Source organism: Caenorhabditis elegans, chromosome III (genome assembly GCF_000002985.6).
Source record: "Caenorhabditis elegans chromosome III".
NCBI classification, from domain to species: Eukaryota; Metazoa; Nematoda; class Chromadorea; order Rhabditida; family Rhabditidae; genus Caenorhabditis; species Caenorhabditis elegans.
In genome coordinates this window covers 13,277,184-13,294,290 of record NC_003281.10, presented here as the reverse complement: position 1 = coordinate 13,294,290, position 17,107 = coordinate 13,277,184, and the positions used below count along the sequence as shown (strand labels likewise).

The window sequence follows — 17,107 nt, the reverse complement described above, 5'->3', positions numbered from 1 at the left end:
AGCCGGAATTCGTGAATCTTTTAAAATCGATTTATACTCTCAGTTTTGCTCCACACGACAAAGTACTTCTTTGGCTCCGTCTTCTGAAATGTCGAACAGTTAATATGCATCCAGCATTGAAAGGTTTGAAAAATCTTGTCATGAAATCAATTATTCTCGTTTTTCAGATTTCTTCAGCTACCTCGAAAAATTCTATTTTGGAGAAGATGCTCGATATCCCGTTGATTTTTGGAACTGTAGAGAGAGGGTTCGAAACGGATTAGAGTTCACAAACAACCCGAGTGAGCAGCAATTTTCCAAGCTGAAGGCAAGTTTCTTTTTGTAGTTTTTTAAGTTCTCAAATAGGTATATAATATCGATTTGTTTTGTTTTCCAGAGAATGTATCATCACAACGACTATCAAAACCTGCGAGGAGTGATTCAAAAGACCATTCAACTATCAAAATCATTGATCCTAGACTTGAAGAGACGATCCGGAAATCGAACAACCGCTGTGCCATTATACAAAAACCCCGATTTCTGTACTTCAGTGTTTTTGAATTATACCGGTTTCAGTGCTTTTAATGAGAAACTTTTCCCTTTTATGGAAATTCCGAAATGCTATCACTGATCTCTTTGTTTACCTCTGTGCCATTAGATTATAGAAACAATTTTCCATACTCAGGTTATCCAAATTTCGCCATGATTTTTCTTACTTAATTTAATCGAATTAACTTTTGTTTGCAGTTTTATTTTCAATTTCGACTGAATAAAAAATCACTTCTATCATTTTAATCGTTTGGCTCCGCCTGGATCACTCTCAGCATCAAGTTCTTCTTTTTCCGGGAAGGAAACGCTCATTTTCGATTAATATTAATTTTGATCGATTCGAAATCGATTGAAACCCGTTTTTGTCATCGAAAATTCTGAAAATATCCGTATTTAGCTATAAAACTAATTAATTTCCATTAAAAATCCGTTTTTAATTGAATTCCGTTCGAAATTTCCTGTTGGAAAAATAAATAAATAAATACGAAGAAGCGTGCGGCGCATTGCAAAAAGCCGTGCGGCGCATTGCGAAGGACTGTGCGGCGGGCTTGCGAAAAGGCGCGCCGCACATTGCCCTACTGAAAGCGTTCCTTACGAAAAAATCCCCTTACGAAAACGTACCCCCTCTTCTAATCAATTAAATAAGCTCACACAGTGAAAAACAATTAGAAATTTTCAGAAAAGAATGCTTCCAGCTTGGGGAACATCTACAGAAGCGACAGCATCTCACGCTGGATGGGATGGAGATGATGAGGGCGACATTCGTGCCGCTTATACGGAGGATGAGAAGAAGGAGAACATCCCACCCATCTCGCTCACCTCTGTGAGCACAAACGGTGCATATCCTGGGCAAAAACGAAGGTTAGTTATCATTCTCGACGAAAAAAAAAAGGAATTTATTAAAGCCTATTCAGGAGAAGTGAGTCTGTCCGCACACTGAAGCCCGAGTGCCCTCCCGAAGAGACGCAGAGATTGAGACAGCGACGAAGAATCAGCGCGACTGATGCGACGCAGAGTTCACGCACAATGAATGTCATCGAGGATCGAAAACCCCGTGTAAATAGGGCCAGAAAGTCCCAAGATGCTCCGTCCACTTCGACTTGCGGTTTTGAAACCCCTGTTGGCACCAAACGAAAATCGAAGGCTGCCGATTCTCAGAAGCCGCCGAAACAGTCGAAACTTCGGAAAATCGATGAAGCTTCAACGTCAAAAGCTGTCGATAATTCGTCAAAAGACGGGAAAAAGACCACGAAGCCAGCTGTAACTCAAAGCAATCGCAGGAGATCCGGGTTAAGCTTGAGACCGGTGCCGATTGAGACTATTTTCTCCGAGTCTTCTGGAAGGGAGTCGAGCACAGAAGATGAAGCTGACGTGTCACATCAACAGTAAGTTTAGATGAAATTTACTGTCGAAGTTAGCAGCGTCGCACAGAAAAATAGATGGAGCGTAATCTCGGCACGGTTTGGATTTTACTTGTTTTTTCTCGTTTTTCGAAAAATTTTCGAGCTAATATGGTAATCAAATTGCCACGGCCTTCTGGAGTGTTCATAATTATTGGAGCGCGCTTGCGCGGCACCTCACGAACTCCAGAATCACGGAAATTCGTTTCAGCAGTTTTCGGCTATTTTTGGCTTCTATGGAAATTATTTTTAATTTTTTGATTTATAATATTATTGAGAAGCATCATCCGAATTGAAAATGTGTAAAATTATGAAATTTGACCAAAAACTGAAAGTTTTACAGAAGGAGTCACCACGGCTTTCTTTAAAATGTATCAGAACCGTCAGTTTTTCGATTTCAGAGTCGTAAAATATGTCATTTTGTAGAGAAAAGGCAGTTTCACAGAAATCCATGTTTGAAATTTTGAAATTGCTCTTATTGAAAACTGAAAAATTAAAAAAATTAAATTTTAACGTAAAATTGTTGATTTTTTGAATATTTTTTTTATATTAGAAATTAAACAATTAAAATCTCAAACATGGATTTTTGTGAAACAGACTTTTCTCTACAAAATGACATATTTTACGACACATAAATCGCAAAACTGACGGACCTGATACATTTTTAAAGAAAAGTGTAGAACTCCTTTCTGTAAAACCTTCTGTTTTCGGTCAAATTTCATAATTTTACACATTTTCAATGCGGATGATGCTTCTCAACAATATTATAAATCAAAAAATTAAAAATAATTTCCATAGAAGCCAAAAATAACCAAAAACTGCTGTCCCCGCGAAACGAATTCCCGCGAATTCTGGAGTTCGTGAGGTGACGCGCGAGCGCGCTCTAATAATTATGAACACTCCAGGAGACCGTGATTGGATAACATTTTCATTCGAAAAACGAGAAAAAACAAGTAAGATCCCAACCGTGCCGTAGGGTTGCGTAATTACGTCCCCGCCTCTTTTTCTGTGCGACGTTGCTTATTGTAAAATTCACGGAGCAATTAATTTTTTTCAGACGTGTAGAGAAAATCGCGAAAAATCCGATCATGGTCGTCGTTCTTCCGCTCGGTCCTGGAAACTATCCGAACAATGAACGCATCACTGTTGTCTCTACATACAAGTCTCGTGTCAATAAGAATTGTAACGAAGCGAGAAGAGCACAACGGCATGGATCTTGGTCACGTAAAGGCATCGCATTCCCCGGGATTCCGACGAAGAAGTTCACGAAAAGCGATCTGGCAAAGTATGGCGCTCACGCGTCGAACTGGCCAGCTCAAGCTGCATTCAGGGTAATTATTAGTTTTCAGGAAAACTATTAAAATTTAAAAAAAAAAAGAGATAATTATTTTAAAATTCCCGCGCAAATAAATTACCTAATTTTGAGATTTTCGCGTTTTCCAGCTATATTAATAAAAATTCTCCATTTGTCAATTTTTAGACAGTGAGAAAACTGGCTACTCCGAAAGAAAATTAAAGTTCAAAGTTATATTTTTTGTGGAAAACTCTTTGGAAAATTGCCGAATGGAGCTTTACTTCATTTATACAAGAAAAACAAGGAATTTTGATTAATATAGCTGGAAAACGCGAAAAATCTTAAAATTAGGTAATTCATTTGCGCGGGAATTCAAAAATAATTATCTCCTTTATAAAAAAAAATTGAAAAATACACCAAAACACGCTCTCCTCAAAGCCGAATAATTATTAGAGCGCGCTTGCTGCGCTTCGCATTTCTGCATCCGCGGTATTTTGACTTTCCATTGAAAAAAGCAGATATTTCAGATTTATCGAATTTTTAGCTTTAAACATTTTTTTTCTGCATTTTTCGAACAAACCTTCTGTTAAACAGTGAAAATCGAATTTAAAATGACTAAAATGAACTTTTTTCGTCCACTGGTTATGAAATGGTTTGAATTTGAAAAAAACGGTGATTTTTCTTATTTTCTGATTATTTTTCTATTAAAAATCGGTTTTAATACATTTGTAACTTAACATTTGGGTCAAAAAATGGTTTAAAACCGATTTTTAATAGAAAAATATTTAGAAAATAAGAAAAATCCCGTTGATTTCTTCAAATTCAAACCATTTCACAACCAGTGGACGAAAAAAGTTCATTTTAGTCATTTTAAATTCGATTTTCACTGTTTAACAGAAGGTTTGTTCGTAAAATGCAGAAAAAAAATCTTAAAAGCAAAAAATTCGATAAATCTGAAATATCTGCTTTTTTTCAGTGGAAAGTCAAAATGCCGCGGATGCAAAAACGGGAAGCGCAGCAAGCGCGCTCTAATAATTATTTGGTTTCGAGGAGAGCGTGCAAAAATACCTTTTTCATCTATCTACAAAGCTAATTTTGGCGAATTCTCAATTAACTCTAACCAAATTTAAATTTTCAGCAAACCTTTTAAAAAAATTAATAAAAAATTTCTCGTATTTTTCAGAGCGAAGAAGGCAAAATATTGATTTACTACGAAGGATGGACGTGCCTCACTCTGCACCGATTATCAGTTGAAGAATGTGCAAGAACAGCGCCAACGATTCTAGAAGAAATGTCGATTCGAGACAAGTTCATCGAAACCGTGAAATCGGCCGCCGCAGAAGAAGCAAAGCTAGTCGTCGAGAAAAATCAAGAAAACGGAATCGAATTGACACTCGACGAGGCTCTGAAACAGATTTTCATCGAGCCCGTGCCACAGAGTAGTCCAGAAAATGTGTTCTGGATCTATCAGGATCTCAGCTACTTCCACACAATGGATAATAGGGATTTGGGATTGGCACCCGTTTTCTATATTTCGTCATACACTCAATCCGTTCGCCCACCGTGCTACGCGGTAAGTATCCGAATTTTTGGAGGCTTTTAAAAAAAAAACTGCGATTCAGTGGGGCTTTTGTCGAATTTCTATTTATTCTGAATTTTTTAGACGAAAAAGCCATTGAAAACCATTAAAAACCACTGTTTGAAGCACAGAAAATGAGTTTTTTGGATTTTTTTTGAATCCCAAAATCTATTTCCCCCAAAAAATAGCAACAAAAAAACAAATTTCTACTGTAGAAAATTGTTTTTTTTTTCTGGACAAACATAACTTTTTACTCTCGGAACTCGAAAAAATCCGAAATAAATTTTCTTTTTTTCAGTACACTGCAATCAACATCGTCGACGTGGACGCTTACAAAAGATGTCTTGAAAGCCGTGCTAATATGAGTTTCGCCGACTTGACCGGCCAGAAAATATGGATGCCCACGAGAAGTAAAGCGTGCGAGAATGGGACGAAGTGCAAATGCGACGCTAGGGTACGGCTGATGTTTCAAAAAGAAACTTACTGACGAGGTTGAAAGATCGATCCGTGAAGAGTCCCCACGAAAAGGGGAAAGGAGAACGAAATGGAAATCTGCGGAAAAGGGGATCTGGCACTGTGCCAAACGCGCAAAACGCAATTTTTCTCGATGATCCTTTGTGCGTTTGACACAGTGCCGGTTCCCCTTTTCGTGGGGCCTCTCCGTAAAAAACAGCGTAAAGAAAACCGTGCCGCAGGGTTGCAAAATTACGCTCCGCCTCGTTTTCCGTGTGATGCTCTTTTTCACGGATCTATTTCAACAGTACAACAAAAATTGTTCAGAAAACCCCAAATAAAAATTGAATTTTCAGTTCATGTTCCTCTACGATCCCCACGATGTCACCAATCTGGAGTGTACACCGGACGGGAAAGTTGACTTCACGGATTTCAAAATTGACAATGCTCGAATCGTGATGGAATGCTCGGACGCGTGTGGCTGCAGTCTGGATTGCCCACGAAGATCGCTTCAACGAGGACAGCAGCATCCACTCGCCGTCTACTATGAAGGGCCTGAAAAAGGGTTCGGCGTTCGTGCTGCTGCAAACATCAAGGCTGGAGAACTAGTGTGTGAATACACTGGAGACGTGACACTGCTGCCGACGTCGGATCCTGTCGCAAGTTCATCGACGAAAACGGATGATGGCGAGGAACAAGAGAATCCAGAGGCCCCGGAGAGAGTTGACTCATCGTACGATGCTGCGTTCAATGCGATGGATACTAAGATCATTATCAGTGCCAAGAAGACTGGGTTGGTAGTTCATAAAATTTCCGTCGTGGATGATTTTAATTTTTCCACAGACTTTAACACGAGATATGTGCCATTCGAAAATAATCACCAAGGGTGTCGGTTTTTCGATTTTTCGTTTTTTTTCCGAAAATCGAATAATTTCGTTTTTCGGTTTTTCAAAAATTAGCTTAAATTTTTGGCAATTATTCTTCTTTTCTGAAGAAATTTTAATGTTTTTTCTTATCAATATAAACAAAATTAGATGAAAAATCATGTTTTATGGTTGATTTTTGGAACATTTTTTAGATTTTTCGATTTTCATCGAAAAAATCGAAAAATGTGTGCCGGACGCTGAAAATTCAATTTTCGCTTTTACCGAAAAACGAAAATTGTTTTGATTTTGGACCAAAAAACGAAAAAAAAATCGTATTTTTGCTTCGTTTTCCCGATATTTCCATTTAAAAAAAATTGATTTTTCTTAAAGTTTTGGCCAATTTTCTTCTTTTGTAGAAGAAGTTTCTATTATTTCCATCACATTAAACAAAATTTGACTTTAAATTTACAAAATGACGGGGTTCTGGCTTTCCTCATTGAATTTTCGCGCTCCATTTACCATCGCCAGGCCGGACAACGCGTGGAAAAGTTTCGTGTACTCCACACGGACAAATAAATCAGTTTTACAACTAAAAACGAGCCGCGACACACAACGCGCCGTAAATCTACACAAAATCTCTCCGACCCAAAATGGCTAGTTCGGCAAACTCTGCCATTTCGATTTATGAGGGAAGCCAGAATTCCGTGCAAAATTTTATGGTAATTATTTTCGAAATATTGGAAAACGAAAAAATAAGTTATTTTAAATAACATTTTTGATATTTAGATTTATAAAAAATCGAAAAACCGATACCACAAATAATTTAATTTCTTCAAAAACCAAAAAAAAAAGTTTTTTGGTTTTTGTCCGAAAAACCAACGAAAAATCCAAAAATAAATGGGGAATACTCTCGAATGACAATTTCTCGTTTTGAAGTCTGATGGAAAAATGGAAGTCTTCCCCCTCTAGAGTAAACCAAAATCACGTTTTTTTTTGCAATAAAAAATTATTTCAGGAATATCTCCCGATTCATCAATCACAGCTGTGACCCCAGCTCGGTGTTCGTCGAAGTCTACAGTCGACGATTCGAAGAAGATCCACTGATTCCACGTGTTGCAGTATATGCCATCAAGGACATCGCTCTAGGAGAAGAGATAACGATTGCATACTACGAGCCCGGTATCGAGTGGAAACGGTCGAGTGTCAAATGCCGGTGAGCCTTCTATTGCTCAAAATATACTCAATATGATGAAAATTCTCAAAAATGTTCCAAAAAAAAAATTATGACGGTTCAATTTCTCTGAAAAACGGCTAATTTTAGCTAAAATCTCCAATTTCTTTCGTTTCGCAGTGACATGAAATTAACAAACATTCGAATCATAGTAAATCTATTAAATTAAGCAAGCTGTGATTAAAAACTGAATTCCCGCGTCAGTGTTGACAGATTTTCTGTAGAAATCGTATTTTATATTTTTTGATTCAAAAATTCTCAAGAAAAACACCAAAAACACTAAAGTGAAAGCAAAACTTTATTATCGAAATTTAAAATTAAGGTCTCATAGTGACAATCGTTTTGTTATTATCAACAAAATGATTACTCAAGCAAATACTTGTAGTGTTCTCTGGTGCAGTCTGTAACATAGTCTATTCCAATATTTTGGTTGCCGAATGTTCCGACATTGAGCATTGATTGCTGGAAAATTTTTCATGAATTAGATCATTAGGTAATATATTCAATAGAGACTTACCAAGACTTCTGGAATCATCCTCACTAGACTTTTGTTGAACAGTGTGCTTTCCTCGACACGCTTCTGATAAACGAAGAGAGTCAGGTAGTACGAGTGTGGAAGGATCGGAATCTTTCCAGTACAGACAAACGTAAACCGAACGTACTCGATGACGTCAACGTAGAACTGAACGAGTTCGTCCGCCAAACGTTTCGGCTCATCTTTGAGATATCCATTCTCGTCGGCTTCGGGGAAACAGTTTGGGGGTCCGTATTGCTCGGTGGTCACCTTCATTCGAATACATTGTGGGATGAAGTCGAGAAAGCGATCCTCGTAGCTCACAGATTCTGCTTCTTTTTTCAAAAAGTTGTAGCTCTTGATGAAGAAGGTCGGAATTCTCTGGTTAACGGCGTCCTCCTCCCCGTTAACCTCTATATGATTATCGATGAAGCGCTCGCATTCTTCATTAATTTTTCTCGCAAAGACGTGAATGTCCTTCTTCAGTTTGGCAATTTCTCGATCAGATTTCACCTTTGGCTTGGAAGGACTCGACATGGGAGTCGAGTCGGGTGAAGAGCATGGGGAGGTGGTGGAGTCAGTGTTGCACACAGATGACGAGGTTGACATGATGAAGAAAAAAGAAAATGAATGAATGAATATCATGTAGACATAGGCTCACGATTGTCTGAACGCGCCGTTTTTCCGATCGATTTCAGTGGAAACGCGGATATGTAGAGCTAGGCGTATGTGAACTTGGAACGCTGGGAAAATAGGTGACCCTATGCGATGAGAATGGGGTTTGGCTGGTGTTGTGGATAGCATTTAGCAATTTTTTTTTTGAAGACCGGGAAATTCCTATTGCTAAAAAATCTCAAAACCGGCAATTGCCGATATTTCCAATTGCCAGAAATTTTGAAAACCGGAAATTTCAATTCCGGCAATTTGCCGATTTGCCGGAAGTTTTCAACTCCACAATTTGCCGGAAATTTCAATCCCGGTAATTGGCCGATTTGCCGGAAGTTTTCAACTCCGGCAATTTTCCGGTAATTTCAATTCCAGCAGTTTGCCGGAAGTTTTCAATTCCGGCGATTTCGCCGATTTGCCAGAAATTTCAATCCCGGCAATTTGCCGATTTACCGGAAGTTTTCAACTCCGGCAATTTCGCCGATTTATCAGAAATTTCAATCCCGGCAATTTTCCGATATGCCGGAAGTTTTCAACTCCGGCAATTTCGCCGATTTGCCAGAAATTTCAATTCCGGCAATTTGCCAGAAATTTCAATTTCGGCAATTTGCCGATTTACCGGAAGTTTTCAACTCCACAATTTGCCGGTAATTTCAATTCCAGCAGTTTGCCGGAAGTTTTCGATTCCGGCAATTTCGCTGATTTGCCAGAAATTTCAATTCCGGCAATTTGCCAGAAATTTCAATTTCGGCAATTTGCCGATTTACCGGGAATTTCAATTCGATTTACCGGGAATTTCAATTCGAAAGTTTCCAACTCCGGCAATGTTCCGGTAATTTCAATTCCAGCAATTAACCCAAAATTTCAATCCCGGCAATTTTCCAGAAGTTTTCAATTCCGACAATTTCGTCGATTTGCCAGAAATTTCAATTCCGGCAATTTGCCGATTTGCCGAAAAAAATCGTTTGCCGCCCACTCCTGGAGTGAACTGGGATTTTCCTACAAAATATTTTCAAATTATTCTGAAATTCAGAAATATCAACAAACAAAAGAACTACGAAAAAATTTGACGAAGAATTGAAAAAAAAAGTCCAACTTTTTTTTGAAAATAATTTTTCAATTTTGAAATAATGGAATATTTTTTTCGCTATTTCCAGAGAAAATCAGAAAAAAATTGTACGAAAAAATATCTGAATTTGAAAAAAAAATTCTGGAAAGCTGAAAAATAATTTAAAAATTGTAAATTTTCAGGTGCAAATCGACCAAGTGCATGGGAACCCTTCCTGCATTCTGAAAGTTTCTCCCCTATACATCTTCATTCTTAATTCACTGTATGACAATTAACTTTTTAATCTTTTTTTCTGCTTTTTTCCCTGAAGATCTCCCCTTTTCTTCCGACTTTATTCATGTTTCCTCAATTGCACTCATTTCATTAATTTTTTTCATTTTTTTTTCCGCTCGAGTTTGTTATTTTTGCCCATTTTCTCTTTTTTGTAAAGTTTTTCATTTTTCTTTTTGAGATTTGAAAAGAAAATTGAATTTCCTGAAAATATCACTTTTCCCCCCAAACACACTCATTTCATTAACTTTTTTTTCCTTTTTTTTTCTTTTTTACAATTTTTCTGTTCTAAAAAATCATTTTTTGCTCATTTTTGTAAAGTTTCTATCCCCCTCAAACACACTCATTTCATTAACTTTTTTCTTTTTTACAATTTTTCCGTTCTAAACAATCATTTTTCCGCCCGAGTTATTTCAGGAATTTTCGTCCACTACATTTCATTAATTTTCCCTCAAGTCTTTCATTAACTTTTTTTCCCAATTTTCTTGTATTTTTTGCTCAATTTTTTCATTTTGGTTAAGTTTTTCTTTTCGTCGAGATTTGAAAAAATTTATAATACTTTCGCATAAAACAAAATAAAAATAATTAGGCCAGTGATGAGTATGACGCCGGTGACAAGGATGCAAATCTTCTTCTGAAATTTAGCTTTAGTAAGAAAATTGCACAAAAAAAATATCTCAAAGCGATTCAGAAATTCATTATTGTTATTATTATTGATTGATTAATTAATTTTTTGGTTGGTTGGTGGTGAGTGAACAGAAAACACATGAAATGGGTGGCAAAAAAAATTGAAAAAAAAATTAAAATTTCTTACAGTAAGAAATTGGAAGGATCCTAAAGTTTTGAAAATTTGTAGAAAAAACAATTTTTAATAAATATTTAAGCTTCCATTTTGAGATCGATATTATTCTAATTTTAAAAAATAATGAAATAATTTGTAATTTAAATTTAATTTTTATATTAAAAAGAACTATTGCTTGGTCGAAGAGAACGGGGGTGAGATTTACGTGTGAAAAGCGCGCGAAAAGTGGGTCAAAAGGCAGTGGAGATACAAAAACAGGATGTATTGCGAAATAATTAGGCTTTTTTTAAAAGAAAAATAATATTAATTTGTTCGGGAATTCGGGTACTTTTATGATAATAAATCAACAGTGATTTTTGCCCGGTCTCGACACGATAAGTGTTTTTGTTAAACGCGAAAAAGTATGCGCCTTTAAGATTACTGTATTACGGGAACAGAAATTTCTGAGAATGCGTATTCCGCAAAATATTTGACGCGCAAAATATCTCGTAGCGAAAACTACAGTAATCCTTTAAATGACTGTAGTTTGCGCTACGAGATATTTTGCGCGTCAAATATGATGCGCAATACGCATTCTCAGAATTTTGTGTTCCCGTAATAAGTTAAAAATTTTTTTCCTCGAAAAAACAAGTTTTAAACTACAGTAATCTTTAAAGGCGCAGCACATTTCTGTATGGCACGCAACTTTGTCGTGTTGGGACCCGGTACTGTATTTGACTTGCTTCGGCGCAAAAATCCAAGATTCGGTAATATAACCTTGACGCAAGCGCACTCCACGGCTAATTGAGAACGCTCCGCCCTGAAACCATGGGTCTCGTGAGGAAGTTGGCGCGGCAAATTCGAAAATTCAAACATTTTCAATTACTTTCTATTGCTTTTATTGATTTTTAAAAAAATTATTTTGACAGCAAAAATATTTAAAACAACGAAAAACTGGGTGAAAACGTTTGAATTTCCTGATGTTGCCGCGCTAAATACCTAACGAGACCCAATTTATAAAGGCGGGACGTTTGGCCGTGGAGCGGGTTTGCACTTTGATTTTTCAAATAGTATTTTCTCCAAAATAAGTTGATTAATTATGAAAAAAGTACCTGATTGAAAGAAACTAAATAATAAATAAATTAAATATTTTTGATAATAAAAGTTTGCTCTATTTAATCTAATGCTCTAATTACAAAGATATATTTAGCCCTTATTTTCAGAGAAAACAAGCGAATTTGGTTCATTATTGGAGCCGTTTTTGTTGTCATATAGAATTTGAAATTTTGAAATTTTTTTAGCGTGGGCGTTTAGACGGGGAAACAAATGGGCTTAAATGCCAGGAATATACTGAATGAGCCACAGAGAAACGAAGCCGATTAGGATGGTGACGACGATCAAAATGATGATCTTCTTCTGAAAATAATGGACAAATAGGTTAGAGAGAAACATTTATGGTTTACGACAAAAAATACGACGAAAAAAAAAACACATCACAGGACAATATATGACAATCACAATAAAAAATACAATCACAGGAGGTCCACGGTCTGCAAACACGCTCTGCTGAGAACTAACAACAAACTTTCCAAAAAATGCAAGAACACAAAATTCTGAGAATGCGTATTGCACAACATATTTGACGCGCAAAATATAACTACATCTCGTAGCGAAAACTTCTGACTACTGTGGTGTCGATTTACGAGCTCGATTTTAAACTGAAGAGATTTATCGATAGAATACTAATATTAAGCAAAAAAAAGACAGTAGTCATTTAGAGAATTACTGTAGTTTTCACTACGAGATATAGTTATATTTTGCGCGTCAAATATGTTGTGCAATACGCATTCTCAGAATTTTATGCTCCCGTAATACAAAGACTTGAGTGAGAGAGTGAGACAACACAAAGTAAGTTAAAACATAATAAATTAAAGCCCCCATATGAGAAATTGATTTGAAAAATTGAACTCAATTCCCGTCACCAATATTAATATTTTCCCCGAATTTTGAAAGCAAGAGGGTTTAAGAAAAAAAAAATCAATGACAATTTTTCAGCGAACACGAAAACGTTGAGAAGACGTGTTCGATGTGGAGGAGCTTGAGGTTTTTGAGGGTAACACAACAGAAGTTGAAGCATTCGCAACAATAACCCAAATGACGACAGCAATGACGATGACGAGAATAATGACAACAATTAACACAAATATATAGCATTTCATCTGGAACATTACAGATGTACACCACGAATCACTAATACAGTACAATAATCAATTTTTGAATCGATATTTTTTTGAAAAAAAAATGCGGCGGCAACTTGAAAAATGGTAGATCATATCATTATACTTTCTAATATTTCATAAACTTTCAAATTCATAAAAAAATGTTGCGCGTGAGGTATGATGTTTGAATCATTTCCTGCCCGACTTTTGTGCCAAAAATACGGTTCCTACTCACGGCCCGGCAAACTGTATGAGTACGCAATTTGTCTACCGTATACCTGGACGTTTGGGCGCATCTATCTCAAAAACGGGTGGTCCAATATTTTTGTGATGCATAAAAATGTCCGAAAATAGATTCGAATTTTTTTTTGGACCAAAAGCTTTTTTCGTTATCACGCGCCCAAACCTGGCTACACTCAAATTATCAGTAGAGCGCATTTGCATGGATGTACCACTTGCTTACCGGGCCGTGTTGGTCTTGACACGACAATTTTTTGTTGAATGCAAAACTGTTGTGCGAAAATAAAAAGTTTCCGAAAAACTATGAAAAGTCGATGAAAATAAAAATACTCTTTAAAGGCACACACCCGTTTGTATTAATAAATTTATAAAAATTCTCGTGTCTGGGAATTTTAGAACCCACATTTTCCCAGCTGCCAGACACATTTTCTATCAATTTTGATGAATAAAAAACTCAATATAGGTATATCCATGCAAAATAGAGTTACAATATTAAATTTTTCCAAAAACGTAAAAAACGAACCCTTCGCGCCTTCGACTGATATTGAACGGCTTTCTTCGTATCAGCTACTGCTCGATCAACAAATTCTTTCGCGTGCTCCACATTGTACTCAATTCGATCAACCATCTCTCCCTGGAAAAGCTCAGGATTTTTCTTTAATTATTTGAATTTCCTCCAAGCTGAGAATTACACGACCAATCAGGCGGGGTGGGCGGACTCGAAGACGCTGATTGGTTGGAAAGTACCTCTTCTATTTTACCTTAGACTAGACATTAAGAAATTTGTTAGAAAAAACCTATATTTTTTTTTGAAAATTCAACTTGTAATATCAAAAATTCCACAAACCTGAGATTCGACAAGCATAGCCATATCCATGAACATGTCGTGAAGCTCTCGAATTGAACTTTCCAATTTCATGATATCATTGTGACGAGCTTCAATATCGGCTAGCGTTTGTTTTGCCTAAAAAAATTATTTAACATTTTTTGGGTTTTTTTCCAGAATTTTTCTTGGAGAATTGGAAGGACGCCTCCCCGCGCTCAAGGTTAAGCGTAAGCGTAAGCTTACGCTTAAGTCTAAGCTTAAGCCTCAGACTAAGCCTAAGCCTAAGCCTGAGCCTAAGCTTAAGCCAAAAAAAAAAACGAATTTGGAATAACTTTTGTTAATATTTTCAATTTTTTGTTTCAAATTTTAAATTAGAAAAAAACAAACCTGTTGGGTATCTGTGATGATTCCTTGTGTAAATACTCCCGGATTTCCGCTCTCAATCATTTCCTCCAAATCCTCATCTCCGACTTGTTTTCCAGCTGAAAAAATATGTAATGGATTATTAGAATTTTGTGTGAATTTTTTTAAAAACTGATCCAAAATTTAGTGGCACAGAATGTCAGGAAAAATTTTGTCCTGCCCCAGTTAGGCCTACACGTCTGCCTGCCTACCTGCCTACGATACTTATAATTCGACTAGTCGGTGTGCCTGACAAAAATTTTTTTGAAGCGTCCGATGTTCTCTGGGTTCGTCTTGCGCTATGACAGGTATACATATATGTCGTAGGCGTAAGCCGCCTTGTAGGCAGGTAGCAGACATTGGGAGCACCATGATTCAGGTGTGCTCCAAAATTCTAGATTTTTTTACTTTAACAACTTTTGCTTCGCAAAATTTCCATAAAAATGTTTTAAAAAAAGCTCACCAATATCGAGTTGTCTCTGAATTCGTCCCTTACACCTCTCTCGATAATCAGTCTGTGTCTTATTATAATCAGTCATCACTTCGACGAATCGTCTCGATAATGTGCTGTGTTGAGTTTTTCGAATTCGAAGATCCGCATTTCCGGCTCCTTGCTCGTCGTGATCAATGGCATTTTCGATCAATTTCAGTTTGCCGCGCACTTTATTCGCAGCTCTTTTGATAACTGCCATCAACTCGTCGAGTTCTTCTTTGGTTTCTGAAATTGTGGCATATTTTTGGGGGTCTCAAAAAGTACAATATTTTGAACCTTGTTTTATCCATTCAACAATTTTTTAAAAAATTTATTTTCGAAATTTTTTTAACGAAACTGTTTTAAAAAAATTCAATCTAACTTTGTTTATTTTACTGAGAAAACACGCACAAAATTTTTCCTGAAAGAAAAAAAAGAGTCACAATTCAAAGCTAGTTTCCGAAAAAATCGAAACAATGAAAATTTTCTTTTTTTTAACTTTTTAAAATTGTTTTCCAGATCTTTTCTTGGAGAATTTAAAACGAAGCCTCGCCGAGCCTAAGCCTAAGCCTAACTCTAAAAGCCTAAGCCTTGGCCTGAGCCTAAGCCTAGTCCTAAACCTGAGCCTAAGCGTAAGCCTAACCTTGAGCCTAAGCCTAAGCCTAAGGCCAAGCCTAAAAAAATAATTTTTTAAAGAAAAAAAAAAGCCAACATTTACAGGTATTTTTTCGAAAGATCTGGAAAACGAAAATTTTCGATATTTTTATTTTTCTGAAAAATCAATTTTCTAAAAGTTCAGTTTTTTAAAACATACTCTGATCGTTAACTGGATTTGATAAAATTGCCGAATGCTTCTTCTTGACCTCTTCAACATTATTCGCAATAATATCCACACTTCCACGAATCTCTTCAACCTGCAAAAAAAATTCAACTAAAGTGTTTCCATTTTCATCAACCCCAAACATTTTTATTTCCACAGAGAGCTCCTAGAACAAAATTCCATAGAATCTATATATCTCTATGAATTGAAAAAAAGGTCGCCGTCGGTTGCGCAAAAACTATGAATATTCAATCGCCCCCTCATGGGAAACAGAGACACCCGAAATGACACATATATAAAAATCGAGGCAAATTGACAAAAGAGAGCAACAAAAAAAAAGATTGCGAAATATGGGGGGGACGTCACTGAAATACATCACAAAATTGAGTTTCATTTTTTCTTGTTTCTCAACTATTTGAACAGCTTGTGTGATTGGTCATAGAATTTGCGAACATTTTGGAATTTGTTTTGTTTTTCAAACTAGTAGAATTTTTTGAAAATTTGAGAAGTTCAAAATCCATTTCTAAAATATTTACAGTTTGGAAATCGCTTTGAGAATGCGTATTGCACAACATATCACGCATATATGACGCAACATATGACGCGCAAAATATCTCGTAACGAAAACTACAGTAATTCTTTAAATGATTACTGTAGCGCTGGTGTCGATTTACGTGCGCTATTTTCTTTAGTTTCACAAGTAAAAATTTTTTTAATGTTTCATCGATAAATTTCGAAACCGAGCCCGTAAATCTACACCAGTGCTACAGTAGTCTTTTAAAGACTTACTGTAGCCTTCGCTACGAGATATTTTGAGCGTCAAATATGTTGCTCAATACGCATTCTCAGAATGTTGTGTTCTCGTTATATAATAGTTCAAAATTATCAACTATTTTTAAAAATTTTCAGATATTGTGGAATTCAAAAAAAAACATTTCGAGAATTTCTTAACAAAATTCCAATCCAATTAATTGAAATAAAGTTGAAGTTTAAAAAAATCTGAGTTTAAAACATTTTTTTGGCCGACTTCAAATTATTAAAGTGGACTTGAATGAAAAAATTTACATGTATTTTTTCAAAAAGTTGAACCATAATTTTTGTTTATTTCGACACCAATTTTTCCACTACAGTACCTGCTCAAAAAACTCCTCCATATATTGTGCATTCCCGGTGTCCATGTGCATATCATCGTCCTGCTCATCCTCGGACTGCGCCGCTTTTAAAGCGGACAATCTAAAATTTGTGCATCATTATCTTGATTCAAGAATATTGACTCACCTGTCCTTAGTCATGTTGTTGTTCCTGTTGACAGGTCTCGACACGAAAAGTGGTTCCTATTGTTGGACTGTCAAAAAGTCATGTGAATGGAAAGAGACAAGAAAGAGATTTTGATGGAAAGTCTGGAAAAGGAAAAATGAGAATTTAAAAATCGAATTAAAAGTTTAAAAAGGAGAAATGGGAAAAATATACTTTAAAT

The 17,107-nt window shown here is 36.3% G+C and overlaps 3 protein-coding genes and 1 non-coding gene across 5 annotated transcripts; 1 reads left to right on the top strand and 3 right to left on the bottom strand.

Annotated features, from left to right (window-relative positions):
* The first annotated feature begins 1,200 nt into the window (after window positions 1-1,200).
* Window positions 1,201-10,467, top strand: set-25 (Histone-lysine N-methyltransferase set-25). The gene is made up of 8 exons (NM_067337.6): window positions 1,201-1,389; window positions 1,443-1,913; window positions 2,986-3,259; window positions 4,406-4,795; window positions 5,100-5,255; window positions 5,611-6,047; window positions 7,136-7,333; window positions 9,783-10,467. The coding sequence occupies exons 1-8, from the start codon at window positions 1,214-1,216 to the stop codon at window positions 9,823-9,825; spliced, it is 2,145 nt and encodes a 714-aa protein (NP_499738.3). The 5' UTR covers window positions 1,201-1,213; the 3' UTR covers window positions 9,826-10,467.
* Window positions 4,570-4,590, bottom strand: 21ur-12617. Its single transcript, NR_052826.1, has one exon.
* On the bottom strand, window positions 7,636-8,570 carry F56A8.8 (NR LBD domain-containing protein). The gene is made up of 2 exons (NM_001379981.1): window positions 7,869-8,570; window positions 7,636-7,813 (listed from the first exon to the last, which is right to left on the bottom strand). Exons 1-2 carry the CDS (start codon window positions 8,472-8,474, stop codon window positions 7,715-7,717), a joined length of 705 nt encoding a protein of 234 aa, NP_001366914.1. The 5' UTR covers window positions 8,475-8,570; the 3' UTR covers window positions 7,636-7,714.
* Window positions 10,404-17,032, bottom strand: unc-64 (Syntaxin-1A homolog). 2 transcript variants are annotated; one of them, NM_001379980.1, is made up of 8 exons: window positions 16,909-17,032; window positions 16,764-16,863; window positions 15,625-15,724; window positions 14,802-15,056; window positions 14,324-14,418; window positions 13,958-14,074; window positions 13,634-13,744; window positions 10,404-10,504 (listed from the first exon to the last, which is right to left on the bottom strand). In NM_001379980.1, the coding sequence occupies exons 1-8, from the start codon at window positions 16,920-16,922 to the stop codon at window positions 10,421-10,423; spliced, it is 876 nt and encodes a 291-aa protein (NP_001366988.1). In that variant the 5' UTR covers window positions 16,923-17,032; the 3' UTR covers window positions 10,404-10,420. The 2 variants fall into 2 exon arrangements, with proteins under 2 accessions (NP_001366988.1, NP_001022614.1); NM_001027443.6 differs by lacking the exon at window positions 10,404-10,504 and adding an exon at window positions 11,951-12,067 and having other exon boundaries at window positions 16,909-17,030.
* Window positions 17,033-17,107: the final 75 nt, after the last annotated feature.